The sequence below is a fragment of the Ylistrum balloti genome, unplaced genomic scaffold, assembly GCF_031769215.1.
Source record: "Ylistrum balloti isolate Yb309-2 unplaced genomic scaffold, AGI_CSIRO_Ybal_v1 Utg370590, whole genome shotgun sequence".
Lineage (NCBI taxonomy): Eukaryota > Metazoa > Mollusca > Bivalvia > Pectinida > Pectinidae > Ylistrum > Ylistrum balloti.
In genome coordinates this window covers 1,474,552-1,494,279 of record NW_026782366.1, presented here as the reverse complement: position 1 = coordinate 1,494,279, position 19,728 = coordinate 1,474,552, and the positions used below count along the sequence as shown (strand labels likewise).

Sequence of the window (19,728 nt, the reverse complement as noted above, 5' to 3'; positions counted from 1 at the left end):
GAAAGGAAAGCGACAAGAATATCTCGTTCTAAAATGGGAGCTAGGTACTAGCGAGCAGAAAATACGTCTAAATTCTTATCTCGCAAGGAAATATCGGGCTTCCTTATGTGATCATAATGGATATTAATCCTAGTGTTCACAGAAGGTCGATGGTCATTCATTCGTCCATTTGTTTAACCAATATATATCAACCCCCACACAGCATACTTCATGGATTCGTGATTAGTGAGATGAATGCTGTAGTTCGTGTCAGTAATTTGTACATTGCAATGTTTTTTCACGGTTTTGCTTTCCGTAATTTGAATATTAAGGATAAAATCGTCCTTTGCATCTGCCTGTTGAAACTTACCAGCCAGGTTAATTGTACAGGACTTCAGCTATGCCAATATGCCATAGGTTTATAAATAGATAGTACTTTCATCACAGAAAACATTTGACAATTTATGGTATTCATACGGCAACGATACAATGAATGCACGGATAATAGTACTTTTGTTTAAGTTTCATTTTTTCAGTTTTACAAAAACATATGCAGAATAAATGTGATGTGATTTTCCCGAAAGTCTTCAAATTGGCTATTATTCTCTTTTAATTTTATTTTCAAGGTATTTCAGTCCATCCTAAAATTTCCAGAAGCCCTCGAAAATAACACCTCGAATAAAGTTAACCCGATGTTTTTCATTATGATGAATACAATCTATATTGGAGACGAAACTTGTAATATTGCGCCAATAAGTCAGTATTTCCATTCAGCGACTATATGATTTTCTTTTAAAATGTGTTCTTTGTATGAAGCAGATCGACATGTTTATTCTAAAATTACTCCTTTCAAGAAAATGAACAAGTGACCTTTTATCACACTAAAAATTCGCGAGAACTTTACTCAAATGCCGCGAAACAAGAATGGATTGTGTATTCCCTGTCAAGAGCAGGTGTTAAAATCTCATCTATTTCTGAATTACCGAGATCATTGGGTTTACAAGTTCGATCAGCTTACACTTGAACTGTTTAAGAATGCTGCGCCTCTACTTATAGAATATTTGCTCGTCTTTTAATGTACGTGTCGTGGGATATCATCAGCTATGCTCTTTTAGCAAAATCAAAAAACACAAGTTATTTATCTTCTATTCTTTCTTGTAATTTGAAGTTTCATTCGACTAACAATGCTTTATATTTGAATTGTTGTGAATTTTGTCAATACAGATATACACCATAAAATATGTTATTTAGTAGTAACGAACAGCCGGAATTTAATTTCACAGTGACACTTGACTGAACCAAATAGTTTACATATTTTAATGAGTAAATAGAGGGTTTGCCAGTCAAATTAACTTTTTAGATTTTGTACAAATTGGGTTGTATTATTTGTAAAAGTACACCAGCTCTCTGCGTTTTCCTCGGAATGTACTGAGTAAGGATTTTCATTCATAATACAGATAAACTATTTATTGAAAAACATTAACGTTGTAAGCTGTGTCGGGACAAGTATGTCGCCTCTTACAGTACGTTTATCAGAACAATAATTGTATTATTTGAGAAAAAAATAATGATGTCCCTTTAAATATTGAAGTATTGAACGCATGAAATAGAAGTATAGTTTGATATAGAATCAACGTAGGTCACATGATACGACAGGATAACAGAATTCAATTGTAGCACAGGATATGTAGTGATGATATGATAGAAGCTAATAACTTATTTATGACACGCTAAGAGATTGCCTACGCTAGATCGGTCATGTTTGATCTTTTTTTAAAATCTTTTTATGTTTCTCTCGTACAGTCACAAATTTACTGTAATCTTAATCACTTCTAACATAATGGATTCAAGATCTATTCAATCTAAGTTATGAAACATATTTTTTTCCAACCTATTGATTTCATTTTATCATATATAACTTTGTGATGAGTATTTCCACTAAGCCTAACACAGACGCCAGACTACAACAACATCTACCATGTAGGCAAAGGAAAGATAACTCTTCACACAACACACGAAGATGGCTGTGATAGATTGCGGAATAACGACGAAAGTATTAAAGCGAAAAAACAACAATTATTTCGTAGAAGAACAATTTGCTTATATCAGTACAAATTAACTTGATATCTTTCTCATTTGATACGAATTAAAAGGAAGCCGGAACATATGATTTGATAAAAACCATGCTACGGGGTTAATGATAACATATTACGTTAAAATTAGGTAGCGTTCATTTGTTACTTAATGGTAAAATGCTGTGTTACGTCATCAGAATTATATACAAGGATAACAGATATATAGTTAAACTATTAGCAGTGATATATCTACCAATTACATATATTTAAAAACCCTTGTACATGTAGATTTACTTTTATGCAACTGTCTATCAAAAATTATCTCCAAACATAACAGCAGTAAATTATTCAAAATATATGAAAATAATGAAATTAATTACGTGATGCGAGTTTGAACAATCTCGGGTTTTATAGAGGTATAATTGTAAACAGGACTGTTCTGTCTCCGGTCCGACCATACGACCCCATTCACCGATTTCGGGGCAAGAACATTCAGAACACGTGCGCCGAGTCAGTTTAAAAGTAATAAGGGTTATTCATATGTAAATGGTCCGGTCGCGCGTAACGTAAGTGAAAACTTAACCTTGCATAATATCAATAAAAATTGTGAATGAATATGTATAATTGACAATAATTGGGTGCTTTCGAGTGGACCTTTGATGTGAAGGCTATGTGTTGATCTGTGATTTTTCACAGCGGCGCACATTGCTGTTCCTTCCGAACGCGCCGGTAGGTTGGATTACTGTGTACAAGATGCAGGTGAGGTATGAATTAACAATTAGAAGTTTACGACTGTTGTAATATAAAGTCGGCCTTGCGAAAAATACGCTAACTTTGTACTATACTATTGTCTGACAGTAGAAACACTCACGACTCTTTGACGCCAGCGGAAACTCTGAGAAAGGCAGTTTGAAGGTCAAATATCAGAAATACAAAAATTATAGTGCAAAACTAATGCATTGACGAATGCCAATTTCAAAAGATTTCTACCAGCAATCTGGTATTTATGCACATCCAGATACCGGGTATAAAGTACCCGTAAGTTCATGTCCCTGACCTGCTCATCACTTCTCCTCCAGTCTACCATGGTAAAGTTCTGTTCACAAAAAGAAAATGTTTCCCTCATGTAAAATGATGGCGCTAATGTGTCGAATTTAGATGCATTGATTTTCTATTAAAACCAGCCATGATGCACGATTTAAGATGATGGTATCAACCGGAAGTCTGTTTGTGATCGTTTATCATTAACAAGTTTTATTCCTGACAGGCAGATGTATCATACAGCTAATACAAAACAGACAGATTTTTCATTATTTATCATTATCAAGTTATTTTGTTTTCGAAAATTAATCTGGAACATTTTATGAATGGCGTAAAACATGAAGTATAAACAAATAATTTGTTCGTTCGTTGGTGAAAATTGAGACGAACCATTTTTTAAACTGTTGAACGTGCGTTTTGATAACGTTTATCTTGTGTATTTATTCAGTTAAGTAAACTATTTCCTCGTGTATGTTTACTAGACTTCTGTCAACACATTTCCCTCATGTATGTTCACTAGATTTCTATATATACATTTCCTCGTGTGTGCTCACTAAGTTTGTGAATATACGTGTGTTCACTTGATTTCTATAAACACCTTTCCTTCACTATATTTGTGTAAACACGTTTTCCATTTTCTCATATGTGTCTTCAATAGACTTCAAACAACACGTTTCCCTCGTGTGTCGTCACTTGGTTTCATTTCTGTATACACGTTTGCCTCACTTTTCCTCGTATACACATTTACCGTGTATGTGTTCATTAGTTTGTTGTAAACACATTTCCCTCAGGCGTATTCACTAGATTTCTGTAAACACATTTCCCTATTGTGTTCACTAGATTTCTGTAAACACATTTTCCTCGTATGTATGTTCACTAGATTTCTGTATACGTGTTTGTCTTGTGTGTGTTCACTAGTTTTTGTAAACACGTCTTCCTCGTGTGTGTTCACTCTGTAAATGCATGTGTTTATTTTCTGTGTGTAAACACGTTTCTCTCGTGTGGTTTGTGTGAACTCGTTTCCCTCGTGTGTGTTCACTCTGTAAACGCACGTGTTTATTTTCTTTGTGTAAACACGTTTCCCTCGTGTGTTTTGTGTTAACACGTTTTCCTCTTGTGTTTTGTGTAAACACGTTTCCCTCGTGTGTGTTCACTAGTTTCATGTCAACACATTTCTCCCGTGTGTCTATATCTAATTACGTTTTATCATCAATTATCTATATGCATCAGAGTTTTCTTCTGTTTGTCAAAAAATGATATTCGGTGTTCTTTCAATATTTTTTGAATGCTTCTTCAACGAAACTCATATATTTAATGACATCTAAAATGAAAAAACAAGATAAAAGTAAACTATAGTGGTATTTTTAATCAAACCGGATATCAAGTGGCATTTCAAACACATTTGGATATCAAGTGGCATTTGACATCAATCCGGACATTAAATGGCATTTCAAAGAAATCCTGATATCAATTGGCATTTTTTTTAAAAATCCAGATATCAAATGGCATTTTAAAAAGACCCAAATATTAAGTGACATTTTGAACAAACTCAGGAATCAAATGACATTTACAAAGACATGCTACATTAAGTGACACCTCTAATACTCCATACAAGAGGAGTACTCAATGACAGATCAGCTTCTTCTGAATAAAGGCCCCGAAACGGCTCATCTGGTGTTTCATCATCTTAAGGAACCCTACTGGTTTCTTTTCTAAGTTGGTGTCGATGACCACGTCTTCCTGTAATGAGTTAATGACACCGGTTCTTTGTTTCTCCGGTTCTTGTCCATCAATGACATTCTCTTTGATTTTATTTTGTCTAGTCTTCTTCTTTCGTTTCATTTCCGGATTGTTTCCGCTGCTTTTCGGGAGTTCGGCGAGTTCTGGGTTTCTGATGGCCATTAAGTGCCGAATACCAGTTGTTGCACGTTTATTGTCGGACTTAGTAACGGTCATCGGCGTCTGCAAATTTAATTGGATCAGTTTGGTTTACAATAAACGTATACATCTGTGTAAAGCACGTAAACAGGACACGCAACACACTAATGTACAACTACCAGAATGAAATAATTACATATCTAGATCTACATGTATAGGATTTCATTCCTGAATTAATCAATAATTGTCAAATAAAATCATATTTGTATTACGTAACGTTTATAACATCCGATCTTAGTAAAACTTACTTCAGTCAGCTGGCTAAGTTTCTCGACAGCTGTCAATATGTTTGAAGTATGACCTTCACTGTCAAGGTCTAACATCATGACGTCACCATGCATGGTGATATTATTGTCAATGACAAAAGCCCCACCCGCATCTATTTTTCCAAGACGGTTCAGCAGTCTTGTTTGATGAAACTGAAAATGGAAAGGCAAGTAATATTTTATTAGTAAAAAAGGCAGCCTTCATACTTCGTTATATTTTAGTGTGCTCCAATATATTGATCATTTCAGACGAGCTCAACCAATACCACTAATAGTAAATTGTGTAATACCTCGGGCTTTGAGAAGACGTCACGGAATCTGTATGTTTCGATAGCGTCTGAGGGACTAAATATCGGCCTGTGTGGCTTCCCCTCTGATGGGTCCATAAGGGAAACCTGCTTTCCTTGATTTACATACATTTTAATGTCCTTTGGTGGTGTGGCCATCTGTTTAATACAAGAGCATTGTACTGAAGATCAATCTTGTGAACGATTCCATCATCAACATACAAATATTTCATTGAATGTAAAAATATTATGGCGTTAGAATGGTCAAGCTTTCAGCAAAGTCACACTAAAATAAATGTATCCTGTCACCACATGTGGTGCTACTCGACAGAAAACCACACAGAGAGTATCCTTTATTACCACTGCTTATACCACATATCTTATAACATTCTTTATCAATATCCTTTGCTACGGATGACATCGTTAAAAGTACATAAACAATAATTCTGCCAAGTGTTATTGCATAACATTATAAAACCACTAACCCTTGGTGTTCCATGATCAGACATGTCGCATGTGTATTCAACATCAACATTGTCCAGGTCCCACACCAGTAAATCGCCATGCGCGGTGATGTTGTCGTCAATGCTGAGTGTGCCATTTGTTTTCTGTCGTATTTTCTCGATCCGTCCAAGAGACTAAAATAGAAACCAAAGTATACTTTAGTTTTATAGACACTGAAACATGAGTAATCCTTCAGTGTACAGAGAGTTGTTATGTTATGTAGAGTATCTTACATTTCTATGGGATCAGACATTGGTCACCGTTTTCATTAAGTGATTAACATGAATATTACTACTGTTTTTTTATATTTTCTTCTATGAGTTTTATCTATAATATTACTTTAGAATAAAGCAAAGGAAGAATTTACGTTTGTATCTTTTTGCTTGTCATCCTCTTTCTGGTATCGAGAACGTTCCGACAATACAGGAGTTCCCCTCGGGTCTTGAAACTGCAACAAAAGCACAAAGATTTCTTAGATGTGATTGTTTTTTTTTTCTAATCTCAAGGAAGACTGGTATCATGTGGATCAGTTTGTATATAAGGGTATTTTCTCAATGGAATAAAGCGGCCATAAACATGTACTCAAGTCTGCCCTCTGTGAATTATGAAAGCATGTTTGTAAAACTTCGGGTTTTACATAATAATGATAGTTCCTTGGCAGCTAGGATTATAAAGGTATATTCCATCAATATACTTATCCTTACCTCCTCCCAACCGGAGTGATTTTCTTCTCTAGAATCCATTTTCTGCCTTTGCACACTTTGTGTATATCTAACAGTTGCTAAAGTTGAAATTCCCGCTATTAATTTAATCCTTCTTGTATGTGGGTAATTGTTTACCGCAACAAGAACAATAGGTATCACGTGATGTCGTGACATGACAACGTCGCAGGCAACGTCGAGGTCACGTGCATATACCTGGGAAAAAACGATGGGGAGTATCAGCAAACTAAAAAAAATTCAATACAAGAAAATTATTTTGAGGAAGTGAGTCGATACAACGAAATAATGTAGAGAGGAGGGAGGGGATGGGGGGTATGAGTCGAAACAACGAAATAATGTAGAGAGGAGGTAGGGGGGTTTATGAGTCGATACAACGAAATAATGTAGAGAGGAGGGAGGGGATAGGGGGGGTTATGAGTCGATACAACGGAATAATGTAGAGAGGAGGGAGGGGGATGGAGGGGGGTATGAGTCGATACAACGGAATAATGTAGAGAGGAGGGAGGGGATGGGGAGGGGGTTATGAGTCGATACAACGGAATAATGTAGAGAGGAGGGAGGGGGATAGTGGGGTATGAGTCGATACAACGGAATAATGTAGAGAGGAGGGAGGGGGATGGGGGGTCGGGGTTATGGGTATGAGTAGAGATACAACGGAATAATGTAGAGATGAGGAAGGGGGATGGGGGTTATGAGTTGATACAACGAAGTAATGTACAGAGGAGGGAGGGGGATGGAGGGGGATATGAGTCGATACAACGAAATAATGTACAGAGGAGGGAGGGGGATGGGGGATATGAGTCGATACAACGAAATAATGTAGAGAGGAGGGAGGGGGAGGGTGTTTATGAGTCGATACAACGAAATAATGTAGAGAAGAGGGAGGGGGGGGAGGGGGTAGTAATAATCTTAGAAGCGGTATAACACTATTAAAATGTATATGTTATACAGTATGCAGTGAAATATGACGATTCTGGTATTCACTCGGGGTATATATTTATATATATTTTTGTTTTGTTTTTAATATCGATTGGGGATGCAATGAATGCTCTTGCTAATCACTTAGTAAAGAAACTTTTCCGAGTTGACTGTTTTTTTCTGCGTATGTTGTTTAACTACAGTAGATAGTGTCATGTCACGTAACGCGTGCACTCGTTTGGGGTAGTGATCGTCTTTGCACACTTTAAACTTTCTGATCTCGACTAATGTCAGAATATTCAAAGTCGACACAACCACTTTCTCCACAAACGTTAAAGAAGCCGATAAAGTGTCTATCTCTCCAGCTTTCCAACCAACCGCTAGGAAACTTGAAATCCAAAATTTTCATTTCTCTTGTTTTCTGAGTTGCCTGTGCCTGAACGAACAGTCTACGTATTGGAATAATTTAAGCCCTGGTATAATAAAACCTCACATTAAACTTAGCATTGATATCTTCATACTCACTTGAATACGGGAAAATTATTTCTTGGGTGCATAATTTAGTTGATAAATGACCTTTGAAGTAATATTTACGGACATTGTCGCCCTGGCGATAGCAAATTTATACCAACTCCTTTTGTAAAGGTTTTTTGCTGATTCAGCTATATATACGTTCAAGTTTTTTCCCCATTGATAAATCCTTCCTTTTGTGTTTTGAAGGTGTACACTTTAGATTAATTACTGTCCGCTTACATACCTAAGAAGCCACGATAACGAGGGTGTGTGTAAACACCTGGCTACTCTTACTATGTGAAGACTTGCATTCATCTGTAATGGTGAATACAAATCACACAAAATAAAGTTATATAGAATATCTGTGAGCTAACGTCATTTGAATCTATCCTAAATTAACATGTTTCTAATTTTATCCGTCATTGTGACAATCGCCGCCAGCAACCTTATGGAATCAGGCGTTAGTCACTCGGTCATGGCTGACAGGTGGATGAGGGTGATGGTCTACAGCACTGTATACTAATTAGATGTGAACACTTTACGCGTATAATGCTTAGTTGTTTCGCTCGTGTGTATTTTTCAAGTTTCCTTAGCATGTTCCGCACGTGTATACACTAGGTCTGTATCAACATGTTTCCCTCGCATGTACTTACTAAGTCTACATCAACATGTTTCCCTCACGTGTATACAGTAGGTCTGTACCAACATGTTTCCCTCGTGTGTTACAGCAGGTCTATATTAACATGTTTCTTTCACGTGTATACACAAGGTCTGTACCAACATGTTTCTTTCACGTGTATACACAAGGTCTGTACCAACATGTTTCCTTCGTGTGTTACAGCAGGTCTATATTAACTTGTTTCTTTCACGTGTATTCACAAGGTCTGTATCAACATGTTTTCCTTGCGTGAATTCACTAGCTTTGTATCAACATGTTTCCTCCACATGTATTCAATAGGTCTGTATCAACATGTTTCCCTCGCGTGTATACAACACGTCTCTATCAACATGTTTCCCTCACGTGTATACAGTAGGTCTATATCAACATGTTTCCATCACGTGTATACAGTAGATCTATTTCAACATGTTTCCCTCGCTAGTATTAACAAGGTCTATATAAACATGTTTCCCTCGCGTATATACAGTAAGTCTATATCAACATGTTTTACTCAACTATGTTCATCTTGTTTATTCACTAGGTCTACATGATTGTTTGTCCCTCTTGTTTATTCGGGGTAAGTCTGTATAATTGTTTGTCCCTCTTGTTTATTCACTAGGTCTGTATAATTGTTTGTCCCTCTTGTTTATTCACTAGGTCTGTATAATTGTTTGTCCCTCTTGTTTATTCGCTAGGTCTGTATAATTGTTTGTCCCTCTTGTTTATTCGGGGTAGGTCTTTATAATTGTTTGTCCCTCTTGTTTATTCACTAGGTCTGCATGATTGTTTGTCCCTCTTGTTTATTCACTAGGTCTGTATAATTGTTTTTCCCTCTTGTTTATTCACTAGGTTGGTATAAGTGTTTGTCCCTCTTGTTTATTCGGGGTAGGTCTTTATAATTGTTTGTCCCTCTTGTTTATTCACTAGGTCTGTATAATTGTTTGTCCCTCTTGTTTGCTCGCTAGATCTATATACACATGTTGCCCTGTTGTATACCTGCCAGGTCTATAAATACATGTTGTCCTGTTGTATACCTGCCATGTCTATACAAACAGGTTGTCCTGTTGTATACCTTCCAGGTCTATATACACATGTTGTCCTGTTGTATACATGCCAGGTCTATATACACATGTTGTCCTGTTGTATACCTGCCAGGTCTATATAAACATGTTGTCCTGTTGTATACCTGCCAGGTCTGTATAAACATGTTGTCCTGTTGTATACCTGCCAGGTCTATATACACATGTTGTCCTGTTGTATACCTGCCAGGTCTGTATAAACATGTTGTCCTGTTGTATACCTGCCAGATCTATATACACATGTTGTCCTGTTGTATACCTGCCGGGTCTATATACACATGTTGCCCTGTTGTATACCTGCCAGGTCTATATACACATGTTGTCCTGTTGTATACCTGCCAGGTCTGTATACACATGTTATCCTGTTGTATACCTGCCAGGTCTGTATACACATGTTGTCCTGTTGTATGCCTGCCAGGTCTATATAAACATGTTGCCCTGTTGTATACCTGCCAGGTCTATATACACATGTTGTCCTGTTGTATACCTGCCAGGTCTATATAAACATGTTGTCCTGTTGTATACATGCCAGGTCTATATAAACATGTTGTCCTGTTGTATACCTGCCAGGTCTATACAAACATGTTGTCCTGTTGTATACCTGCCAGGTCTGTATACACATGTTGTCCTGTTGTATACCTGCCAGGTCTATATACACATGTTGCCCTGTTGTATACCTGCCAGGTCTGTATAAACATGTTGTCCTGTTGTATACCTGCCAGGCCTATATACACATGTTGTCCTGTTGTATACCTGCCAGGTCTGTATAAACATGTTGTCCTGTTGTATACCTGCCAGGTCTGTATACACATGTTATCCTGTTGTATACCTGCCAGGTCTGTATACACATGTTGTCCTGTTGTATGCCTGCCAGGTCTATATAAACATGTTGCCCTGTTGTATACCTGCCAGGTCTATATACACATGTTGTCCTGTTGTATACCTGCCAGGTCTATATAAACATGTTGTCCTGTTGTATACATGCCAGGTCTATATAAACATGTTGTCCTGTTGTATACCTGCCAGGTCTATACAAACATGTTGTCCTGTTGTATACCTGCCAGGTCTGTATACACATGTTGTCCTGTTGTATACCTGCCAGGTCTATATACACATGTTGCCCTGTTGTATACCTGCCAGGTCTGTATAAACATGTTGTCCTGTTGTATACCTGCCAGGCCTATATACACATGTTGTCCTGTTGTATACCTGCCAGGTCTGTATAAACATGTTGTCCTGTTGTATACCTGCCAGGTCTATATAAACATGTTGTCCTGTTGTATACCTGTCAGGTCTATATAAACATGTTGTCCTGTTGTATACCTGCCAGGTCTGTATACACATGTTGCCCTGTTGTATGCCTACCATGTCTGAATACACATGTTGTCCTGTTGTATATCTGCCAGGTCTGTATACACATGTTGTCGTGTTGTATACCTGCCAGGTCTATATACACATGTTGTCCTGTTGTACACCTGCCAGGTCTATATACACATGTTGTCCTGTTGTATACCTGTCAGGTCTATATACACATGTTGTCCTGTTGTGTACCTGCCAGGTCTGTATAAACATGTTGTCCTGTTGTATACCTGCCAGGTCTATATAAACATGTTGTCCTGTTTTATACCTGTCAGGTCTATATAAACATGTTGCCCTGTTGTATACCTACCAGGTCTATATACACATGTTGCCCTGTTGTATACCTGCCAGGTCTGTATACACATGTTGCTCTGTTGTATACCTGCCAGGTCTGTATACACATGTTGCCCTGTTGTATGCCTGCCAGGTCTGTATACACATGTTGCCCTGTTGTATGCCTGTCAGGTCTGTAAACACATGTTGCCCTGTTGTATGCCTGCCAGGTCTGTATACACATGTTGCCCTGTTGTATGCCTGCCAGGTCTGTATACACATGTTGCCCTGTTGTATGCCTGTCAGGTCTGTATACACATGTTGCCCTGTTGTATGCCTGCCAGGTCTGTATACACATGTTATCCTGTTGTATACCTGCCAGGTCTGTATACACATGTTGTCCTGTTGTATGCCTGCCAGGTCTGTATACACATGTTGCCCTGTTGTATGCCTGCCAGGTCTATATACACATGTTGCCCTGTTGTATACCTGCCAGGTCTATATACACATGTTGTCCTGTTGTATACCTGCCAGGTCTGTATACACATGTTGTCCTGTTGTATACCTGCCAGGTCTGTATACACATGTTGTCCTGTTGTATGCCTGCCAGGTCTATATAAACATGTTGCCCTGTTGTATACCTGCCAGGTCTATATACACATGTTGTCCTGTTGTATACCTGCCAGGTCTATATAAACATGTTGTCCTGTTGTATACATGCCAGGTCTATATAAACATGTTGTCCTGTTGTATACCTGCCAGGTCTATACAAACATGTTGTCCTGTTGTATACCTGCCAGGTCTGTATACACATGTTGTCCTGTTGTATACCTGCCAGGTCTATATACACATGTTGCCCTGTTGTATACCTGCCAGGTCTGTATAAACATGTTGTCCTGTTGTATACCTGCCAGGCCTATATACACATGTTGTCCTGTTGTATACCTGCCAGGTCTGTATAAACATGTTGTCCTGTTGTATACCTGCCAGGTCTGTATACACATGTTATCCTGTTGTATACCTGCCAGGTCTGTATACACATGTTGTCCTGTTGTATGCCTGCCAGGTCTATATAAACATGTTGCCCTGTTGTATACCTGCCAGGTCTATATACACATGTTGTCCTGTTGTATACCTGCCAGGTCTATATAAACATGTTGTCCTGTTGTATACATGCCAGGTCTATATAAACATGTTGTCCTGTTGTATACCTGCCAGGTCTATACAAACATGTTGTCCTGTTGTATACCTGCCAGGTCTGTATACACATGTTGTCCTGTTGTATACCTGCCAGGTCTATATACACATGTTGCCCTGTTGTATACCTGCCAGGTCTGTATAAACATGTTGTCCTGTTGTATACCTGCCAGGCCTATATACACATGTTGTCCTGTTGTATACCTGCCAGGTCTGTATAAACATGTTGTCCTGTTGTATACCTGCCAGGTCTATATAAACATGTTGTCCTGTTGTATACCTGTCAGGTCTATATAAACATGTTGTCCTGTTGTATACCTGCCAGGTCTGTATACACATGTTGCCCTGTTGTATGCCTACCATGTCTGAATACACATGTTGTCCTGTTGTATATCTGCCAGGTCTGTATACACATGTTGTCGTGTTGTATACCTGCCAGGTCTATATACACATGTTGTCCTGTTGTACACCTGCCAGGTCTATATACACATGTTGTCCTGTTGTATACCTGTCAGGTCTATATACACATGTTGTCCTGTTGTGTACCTGCCAGGTCTGTATAAACATGTTGTCCTGTTGTATACCTGCCAGGTCTATATAAACATGTTGTCCTGTTTTATACCTGTCAGGTCTATATAAACATGTTGCCCTGTTGTATACCTACCAGGTCTATATACACATGTTGCCATGTTGTATACCTGCCAGGTCTGTATACACATGTTGCTCTGTTGTATACCTGCCAGGTCTGTATACACATGTTGCCCTGTTGTATGCCTGCCAGGTCTGTATACACATGTTGCCCTGTTGTATGCCTGTCAGGTCTGTAAACACATGTTGCCCTGTTGTATGCCTGCCAGGTCTGTATACACATGTTGCCCTGTTGTATGCCTGCCAGGTCTGTATAAACATGTTGCCCTGTTGTATGCCTGTCAGGTCTGTATACACATGTTGCCCTGTTGTATGCCTGCCAGGTCTGTATACACATGTTGCCCTGTTGTATACCTGCCATGTCTATATACTCATGTTGTCCTGTTATATACCTGCCATGTCTATATACACATGTTGTCCTGTTGTATACCTGCCATGTCTATATACACATGTTGTCCTGTTGTATACCTGCCATGTTTATATACACATGTTGCCCTGTTGTATACCTGCCAGGTCTATATACACATGTTGTCTTGTTGTATACCTGCCAGGTCTATATACACATGTTGTCCTGTTGTATACCTGCCATGTCTATATACACATGTTGTCCTGTTGTATACCTGCCATGTTTATATACACATGTTGCCCTGTTGTATACCTGCCAGGTCTATATACACATGTTGTCTTGTTGTATACCTGCCAGGTCTATATACACATGTTGCCCTGTTGTATACCTGCCAGGTCTATATACACATGTTGCCCTGTTGTATACCTGCCAGGTCTATATACACATGTTGTCCTATTGTATACCTGCCATGTCTATATACACCTTCCCTAATCTGAATTCACTACGTTTATATAATCTTCTTCCCATCGTGTGTATTAACTTGACCCTATGTTTATGTTTCCCACGTGTGTATTGGTTAGGTTTCGTGTTTCTACAAACATGTCTTTCTCTTGTTTATTTACTTTTCACTGATTTTTTTATGATTGTTCAAAAGACAAGCAGATGAATAGCATTTTTTAAAACAAATTTAAATAGGATACAGTAGAGCCAAACAATTAATTAAGCTGTATCATACAGCTGTTTCGTTCCTCTAGGACTCGTCAGTGACGAACCATAATTTTAAACCAATGAGGCGCCTGAGGAAAATTCAAAGTGATCGAAAGAAATGTGCAAAGCTAGATATGGAAGTGCTTCCTGTGTATTCTCGAAGTCTTGGAATAAAACATGTTTCGCTCATGTGTATCGGCGGGATTCATTTAAACATTACATCCCCCAGTCACAATGTTGTTTACCGAATTTCTATAAACAATTTCTTATGTAGGAGTTTACAAGCATTCTGTAAACAACACTTTCCATGTGTGTGATAAACATATTTCCGTTATGTGTTCCTCGTGTGTGTAAAAGAGATTTCTATAACACCATTTCCCACTAGTATGTTAACCATGTGTCAGTTAAAACAAGACATGTACGAAGTCAACCCTGTTAATCTTTAATGAAAAATAAGCGTAACAAAGGGAAGCAATAACGATACAGCATCAGATAACTTAAATAAAATCAAAGATTCCAGATAAACTCACATATAAAATAGCACTTCAAACAAAAACAAATATTATGTAGCCTTTCAAACAAACCCAGATATTACGTGACCTTTTAGAAAATGCAGATTCTGAGTGGCATTATAAACGAACCGCAATATTAAAGCGACAAGTATCCTCTTTAACTTTCAAGTCTCTTGATCTGATCAACGACAGATCAGTTTCTTCTGGATAAAGGTCCCGAGACGGCTCATCTGGTGTTTCATCATCTTAAGGAACCCTACTGGTTTCTTTTCTGTGCTGGTGTCGATGACCACGTCTTCCTGTAATGAGTCAATGACACCGGTTCTTTGTTTCTCCGGTTCTTGTCCATCAATGACATTCTCTTTGATTTTATTTTGTCTAGTCTTCTTCTTCTTTCGTTTCTTTTCCGGATTGTTTCCGCTGCTTTTCGAGAGTTCGGCGAGTTCTGATGGCCATTAAGTGCCGAATACCAGTTGTTGCACGTTTATTGTCGGACTTAGTAACGGTCATCGGCGTCTGCAAATTTAATTGGATCAGTTTGGTTTACAATAAACGTATACATCTGTGTAAAGCACGTAAACAGGACACGCAACACACTAATGTACAACTACCAGAATGAAATAATTACATATCTAGATCTACATGTATAGGATTTCATTCCTGAATTAATCAATAATTGTCAAATAAAATCATATTTGTATTACGTAACGTTTATAACATCCGATCTTAGTAAAACTTACTTCAGTCAGCTGGCTAAGTTTCTCGACAGCTGTCAATATGTTTGAAGTATGACCTTCACTGTCAAGGTCTAACATCATGACGTCACCATGCATGGTGATATTATTGTCAATGACAAAAGCCCCACCCGCATCTATTTTTCCAAGACGGTTCAGCAGTCTTGTTTGATGAAACTGAAAATGGAAAGGCAAGTAACATTTTGTTAGTAAAAAAGGCAGCCTTCATACTTCGTTATATTTTAGTGTGCTCCAATATATTGATCATTTCAGACGAGCTCAACCAATACCACTAATAGTAAATTGTGTAATACCTCGGGCTTTGGGAAGACGTCACGGAATCTGTACGTTTCGATAGCGTCTGAGGGACTAAATATCGGCCTGTGTGGTTTCCCCTCTGATGGGTCCACAAGGGAAACCTGCTTTCCTTGATTTACATACATTTTAATGTCCTTTGGTGGTGTGGCCATCTGTTTAATACAAGAGCATTGAACTGAAGATCAATCTTGTGGACGATTCCATCATCAACATACAAACATTTCATTGAATGTAAAAATATTATGGCGTTAGAATGGTCAAGCTTTCAGCAAAGTCACACTAAAATAAATGTATCCTCTCACCACATGTGGTGCTACTCGATAGAAAACCACACGAAGAATATCCTTTATTACCACTGCTTATACTACATATCTTATAACATTCTTTATCAATATCCTTTGCTACGGATGACATCGTTAAAAGTACATAAACAATAATTCTGCCAAGTGTTATTGCATAACATTATAAAACCACTAACCCTTGGTGTTCCATGATCAGACATGTCGCATGTGTATTCAACATCAACATTGTCCAGGTCCCAAACCAGTAAATCGCCATGCGAGGTGATGTTGTCGTCAATGCTGAGTGTGCCATTTGTTTTCTGTCGTATTTTCCCGACCCGTCCAAGAGACTAAAATAGAAACCAATGTATACTTTAGTTTTATAGACACTGAAACATGAGTAATCCTCCAGTGTACAGAGAGTTGTTATGTTATGTAGAGTATCTTACATTTCTATGGGATCAGACATTGGTTACAGTTTTCATTAAGTGATTAACATGAATATTACTACTGTTTTTTTTATATTTTCTTCTATGAGTTTTATCTATAATATTACTTTAAAATAAAGCAAAGGAAGAATTTACGTTTGTATCTTTTTGCTTGTCATCCTCTTTCTGGTTTCGAGAACGTTCCGACAATACAGGAGTTCCCCTCGGGTCTTGAAACTGCAACAAAAGCACAAAGATTTCTTAGAAGTGATTGTTTTTTTTTCTAATCTCAAGGAAGACTGGTATCATGTGGATCAGTTTGTATATAAGGGTTTTTTCTCAATGGAATAAAGCGGCCATAAACATGTACTCAAGCCTGCCCTCTGTGAATTATGAAAGCATGTTTGTAAAACTTCGGTTTTTACATAATAATGATAGTTCCTTGGCAGCTAGGATTATAAAGGTATATTCCATGAATATACTTATCCTTACCTCCTCCCAACCGGAGTGATTTTCTTCTCTAGAATCCATTTTCTGCCTTTGCACACTTTGTGTATATCTAACAGTTGCTAAAGTTGAAATTCCCGCTATTAATTTAATCCTTCTTGTATGTTGGTAATTGTTTACCGCAACAAGAACAATAGGTATCACGTGACGTCGTGACATGACAACGTCGCAGGCAACGTCGAGGTCACGTGCATATACCTGGGAAAAAACGATGGGGAGTATCAGCAAACTAAAAAAAATTCAATACAAGAAAATTATTTTGAGGAAGTGAGTCGATACAACGAAATAATGTAGAGAGGAGGGAGGGGGAGGGGGTTTATGAGTCGGGGGATGGGGGTATGAGTCGAAACAACGAAATAATGTAGAGAGGAGGTAGGGGGGTTTATGAGTCGATACAACGAAATAATGTAGAGAAGAGGGAGGGAGGAGGGGGTAGTAATATTCTTAGAAGCGGTATAACACTATTAAAATGTATATGTTATACAGTATGCAGTGAAATATGACGATTCTGGTATTCACTCGGGGTATATATTTATATATATTTTTGTTTTGTTTTTAATATCGATTGGGGATGCAATGAATCTATCTGTTAATTTGCTTGCTGTTGCTAATCACTTAGTAAAGAAACTTTTCTGAGTTGACTGGTTTTTCTGCGTATATTGTTTAACTATAGTAGATAGTGTCATGTCACGTAACGCGTCCACTCGTTTGGGGTAGCAATCGTTTTTGCACACTTCAAACTTTCTGATCTCGTCTAATGTCAGAATATTCACAGTCGACACAACCACTTTCTCCACAAACGTTAAAGAAGCCGATAAAGTGTCTATTTCTCCAGCTTTCCAACCAACCGCTAGGTGACTTGAAATCCAAAATTTTCATTTCCCTTGTTTTCTGAGTTGCCTGTTCCTGAACGAACGGTCTACGTATTGGAATAATTTAAGCCCTGGTAAACAATTACTCACTTGAATACGAGAAAATTATTTCTTGGATGCATAATTTAGTTGATAAATGACCTTTGAAGTAATATTTACGGACATTGTCGCCCTGGCGATATCAAATTTATACCAACTCCTTTTGTAAAGGTTTTTAGCTGATTCAGCTGTATATACGTTCAAGTTTTTTCTCCATTGATAAAACCTTCCTTTTGTGTTTTGAAAGTGTACGCTTTAGATTAATTACTGTCCGCTTACATACCTAAGAAGCCACGATAACGAGGGTGTGTGTAAACACCTGGCTACTCTTACTATGTGAAGACTTGCATTCATCTGTAATGGTGAATACAAATCACACAAAATAAAGTTATATAGAATATCTGTGAGCTAACGTCATTTGAATCTATCCTAAATTAACATGTTTCTAATTTTATCCGTCATTGTGACAATCGCCGCCAGCAGCCTTATGGAATCAGGCGTTAGTCACTCGGTCATGGCTGACAGGTGGATGAGGGTGATGGTCTACAGCACTGTATACTAATTAAATGTGAACACTTTACGCGTATAATGCTTAGTTGTTTCGCTCGTGTGTATTTTTCAAGTTTCCTTAGCATGTTCCGCACGTGCATACACTAGGTCTGTATCAACATGTTTCCCTCGCATGTACTTACTAAGTCTACATCAACATGTTTCCCTCACGTGTATACAGTAGGTCTGTACCAACATGTTTCTTTCACGTGTATACACAAGGTCTGTACCAACATGTTTCTTTCACGTGTATACACAAGGTCTGTACCAACATGTTTCCTTCGTGTGTTACAGCAGGTCTATATTAACTTGTTTCTTTCACGTGTATTCACAAGGTCTGTATCAACATGTTTTCCTTGCGTGAATTCACTAGCTTTGTATCAACATGTTTCCTCCACATGTATTCAATAGGTCTGTATCAACATGTTTCCCTCGCGTGTATACAACACGTCTCTATCAACATGTTTCCCTCACGTGTATACAGTAGGTCTATATCAACATGTTTCCATCACGTGTATACAGTAGATCTATTTCAACATGTTTCCCTCGCTAGTATTAACAAGGTCTATATAAACATGTTTCCCTCGCGTATATACAGTAAGTCTATATCAACATGTTTTACTCAACTATGTTCATATTGTTTATTCACTAGGTCTGTATAATTGTTTGTCCCTCTTGTTTATTCACTAGGTTTGCATGATTGTTTGTCCCTCTTGTTTATTCGGGGTAAGTCTGTATAATTGTTTGTCCCTCTTGTTTATTCACTAGGTCTGTATAATTGTTTGTCCCTTTTGTTTATTCACTAGGTCTGTATAATTGTTTGTCCCTCTTGTTTATTCGCTAGGTCTGTATAATTGTTTGTCCCTCTTGTTTATTCGCTAGGTCTGTATAATAGTTTGTCCCTCTTGTTTATTCCCTCTTGTTTATTCACTAGGTCTTTATAATTGTAGGTCTTTATTATTGTTTGTCCCTCTTGT

At 38.0% G+C, this 19,728-nt stretch overlaps 1 protein-coding gene and 1 pseudogene across 1 annotated transcript; both read right to left on the bottom strand.

Annotated features, from left to right (window-relative positions):
- Positions 1 to 4,718: 4,718 nt before the first annotated feature.
- LOC132556760 (uncharacterized) lies at positions 4,719 to 6,833 on the bottom strand. Its single transcript, XM_060221202.1, has 6 exons — positions 6,795 to 6,833; positions 6,458 to 6,538; positions 6,072 to 6,224; positions 5,590 to 5,745; positions 5,282 to 5,452; positions 4,719 to 5,057 (listed from the first exon to the last, which is right to left on the bottom strand). The coding sequence occupies exons 1-6, from the start codon at positions 6,831 to 6,833 to the stop codon at positions 4,719 to 4,721; spliced, it is 939 nt and encodes a 312-aa protein (XP_060077185.1).
- Positions 6,834 to 15,205: 8,372 nt separating this feature from the next.
- Positions 15,206 to 17,315, bottom strand: LOC132556759 (uncharacterized; annotated as a pseudogene).
- Positions 17,316 to 19,728: the final 2,413 nt, after the last annotated feature.

Coding starts and splice junctions, on each gene's coding strand:
- LOC132556760 (XM_060221202.1), bottom strand. CDS start 6,833: ATGGATTCTAGAGAAGAAAATCACTCCGGTTGGGAGGAG. Junction 6,225..6,457: donor ACAAGCAAAAAGATACAAAC/GTAAATTCTTCC, acceptor TTTCTATTTTAG/TCTCTTGGACGGATCGAGAA. Junction 5,746..6,071: donor CTGATCATGGAACACCAAGG/GTTAGTGGTTTT, acceptor TGTATTAAACAG/ATGGCCACACCACCAAAGGA.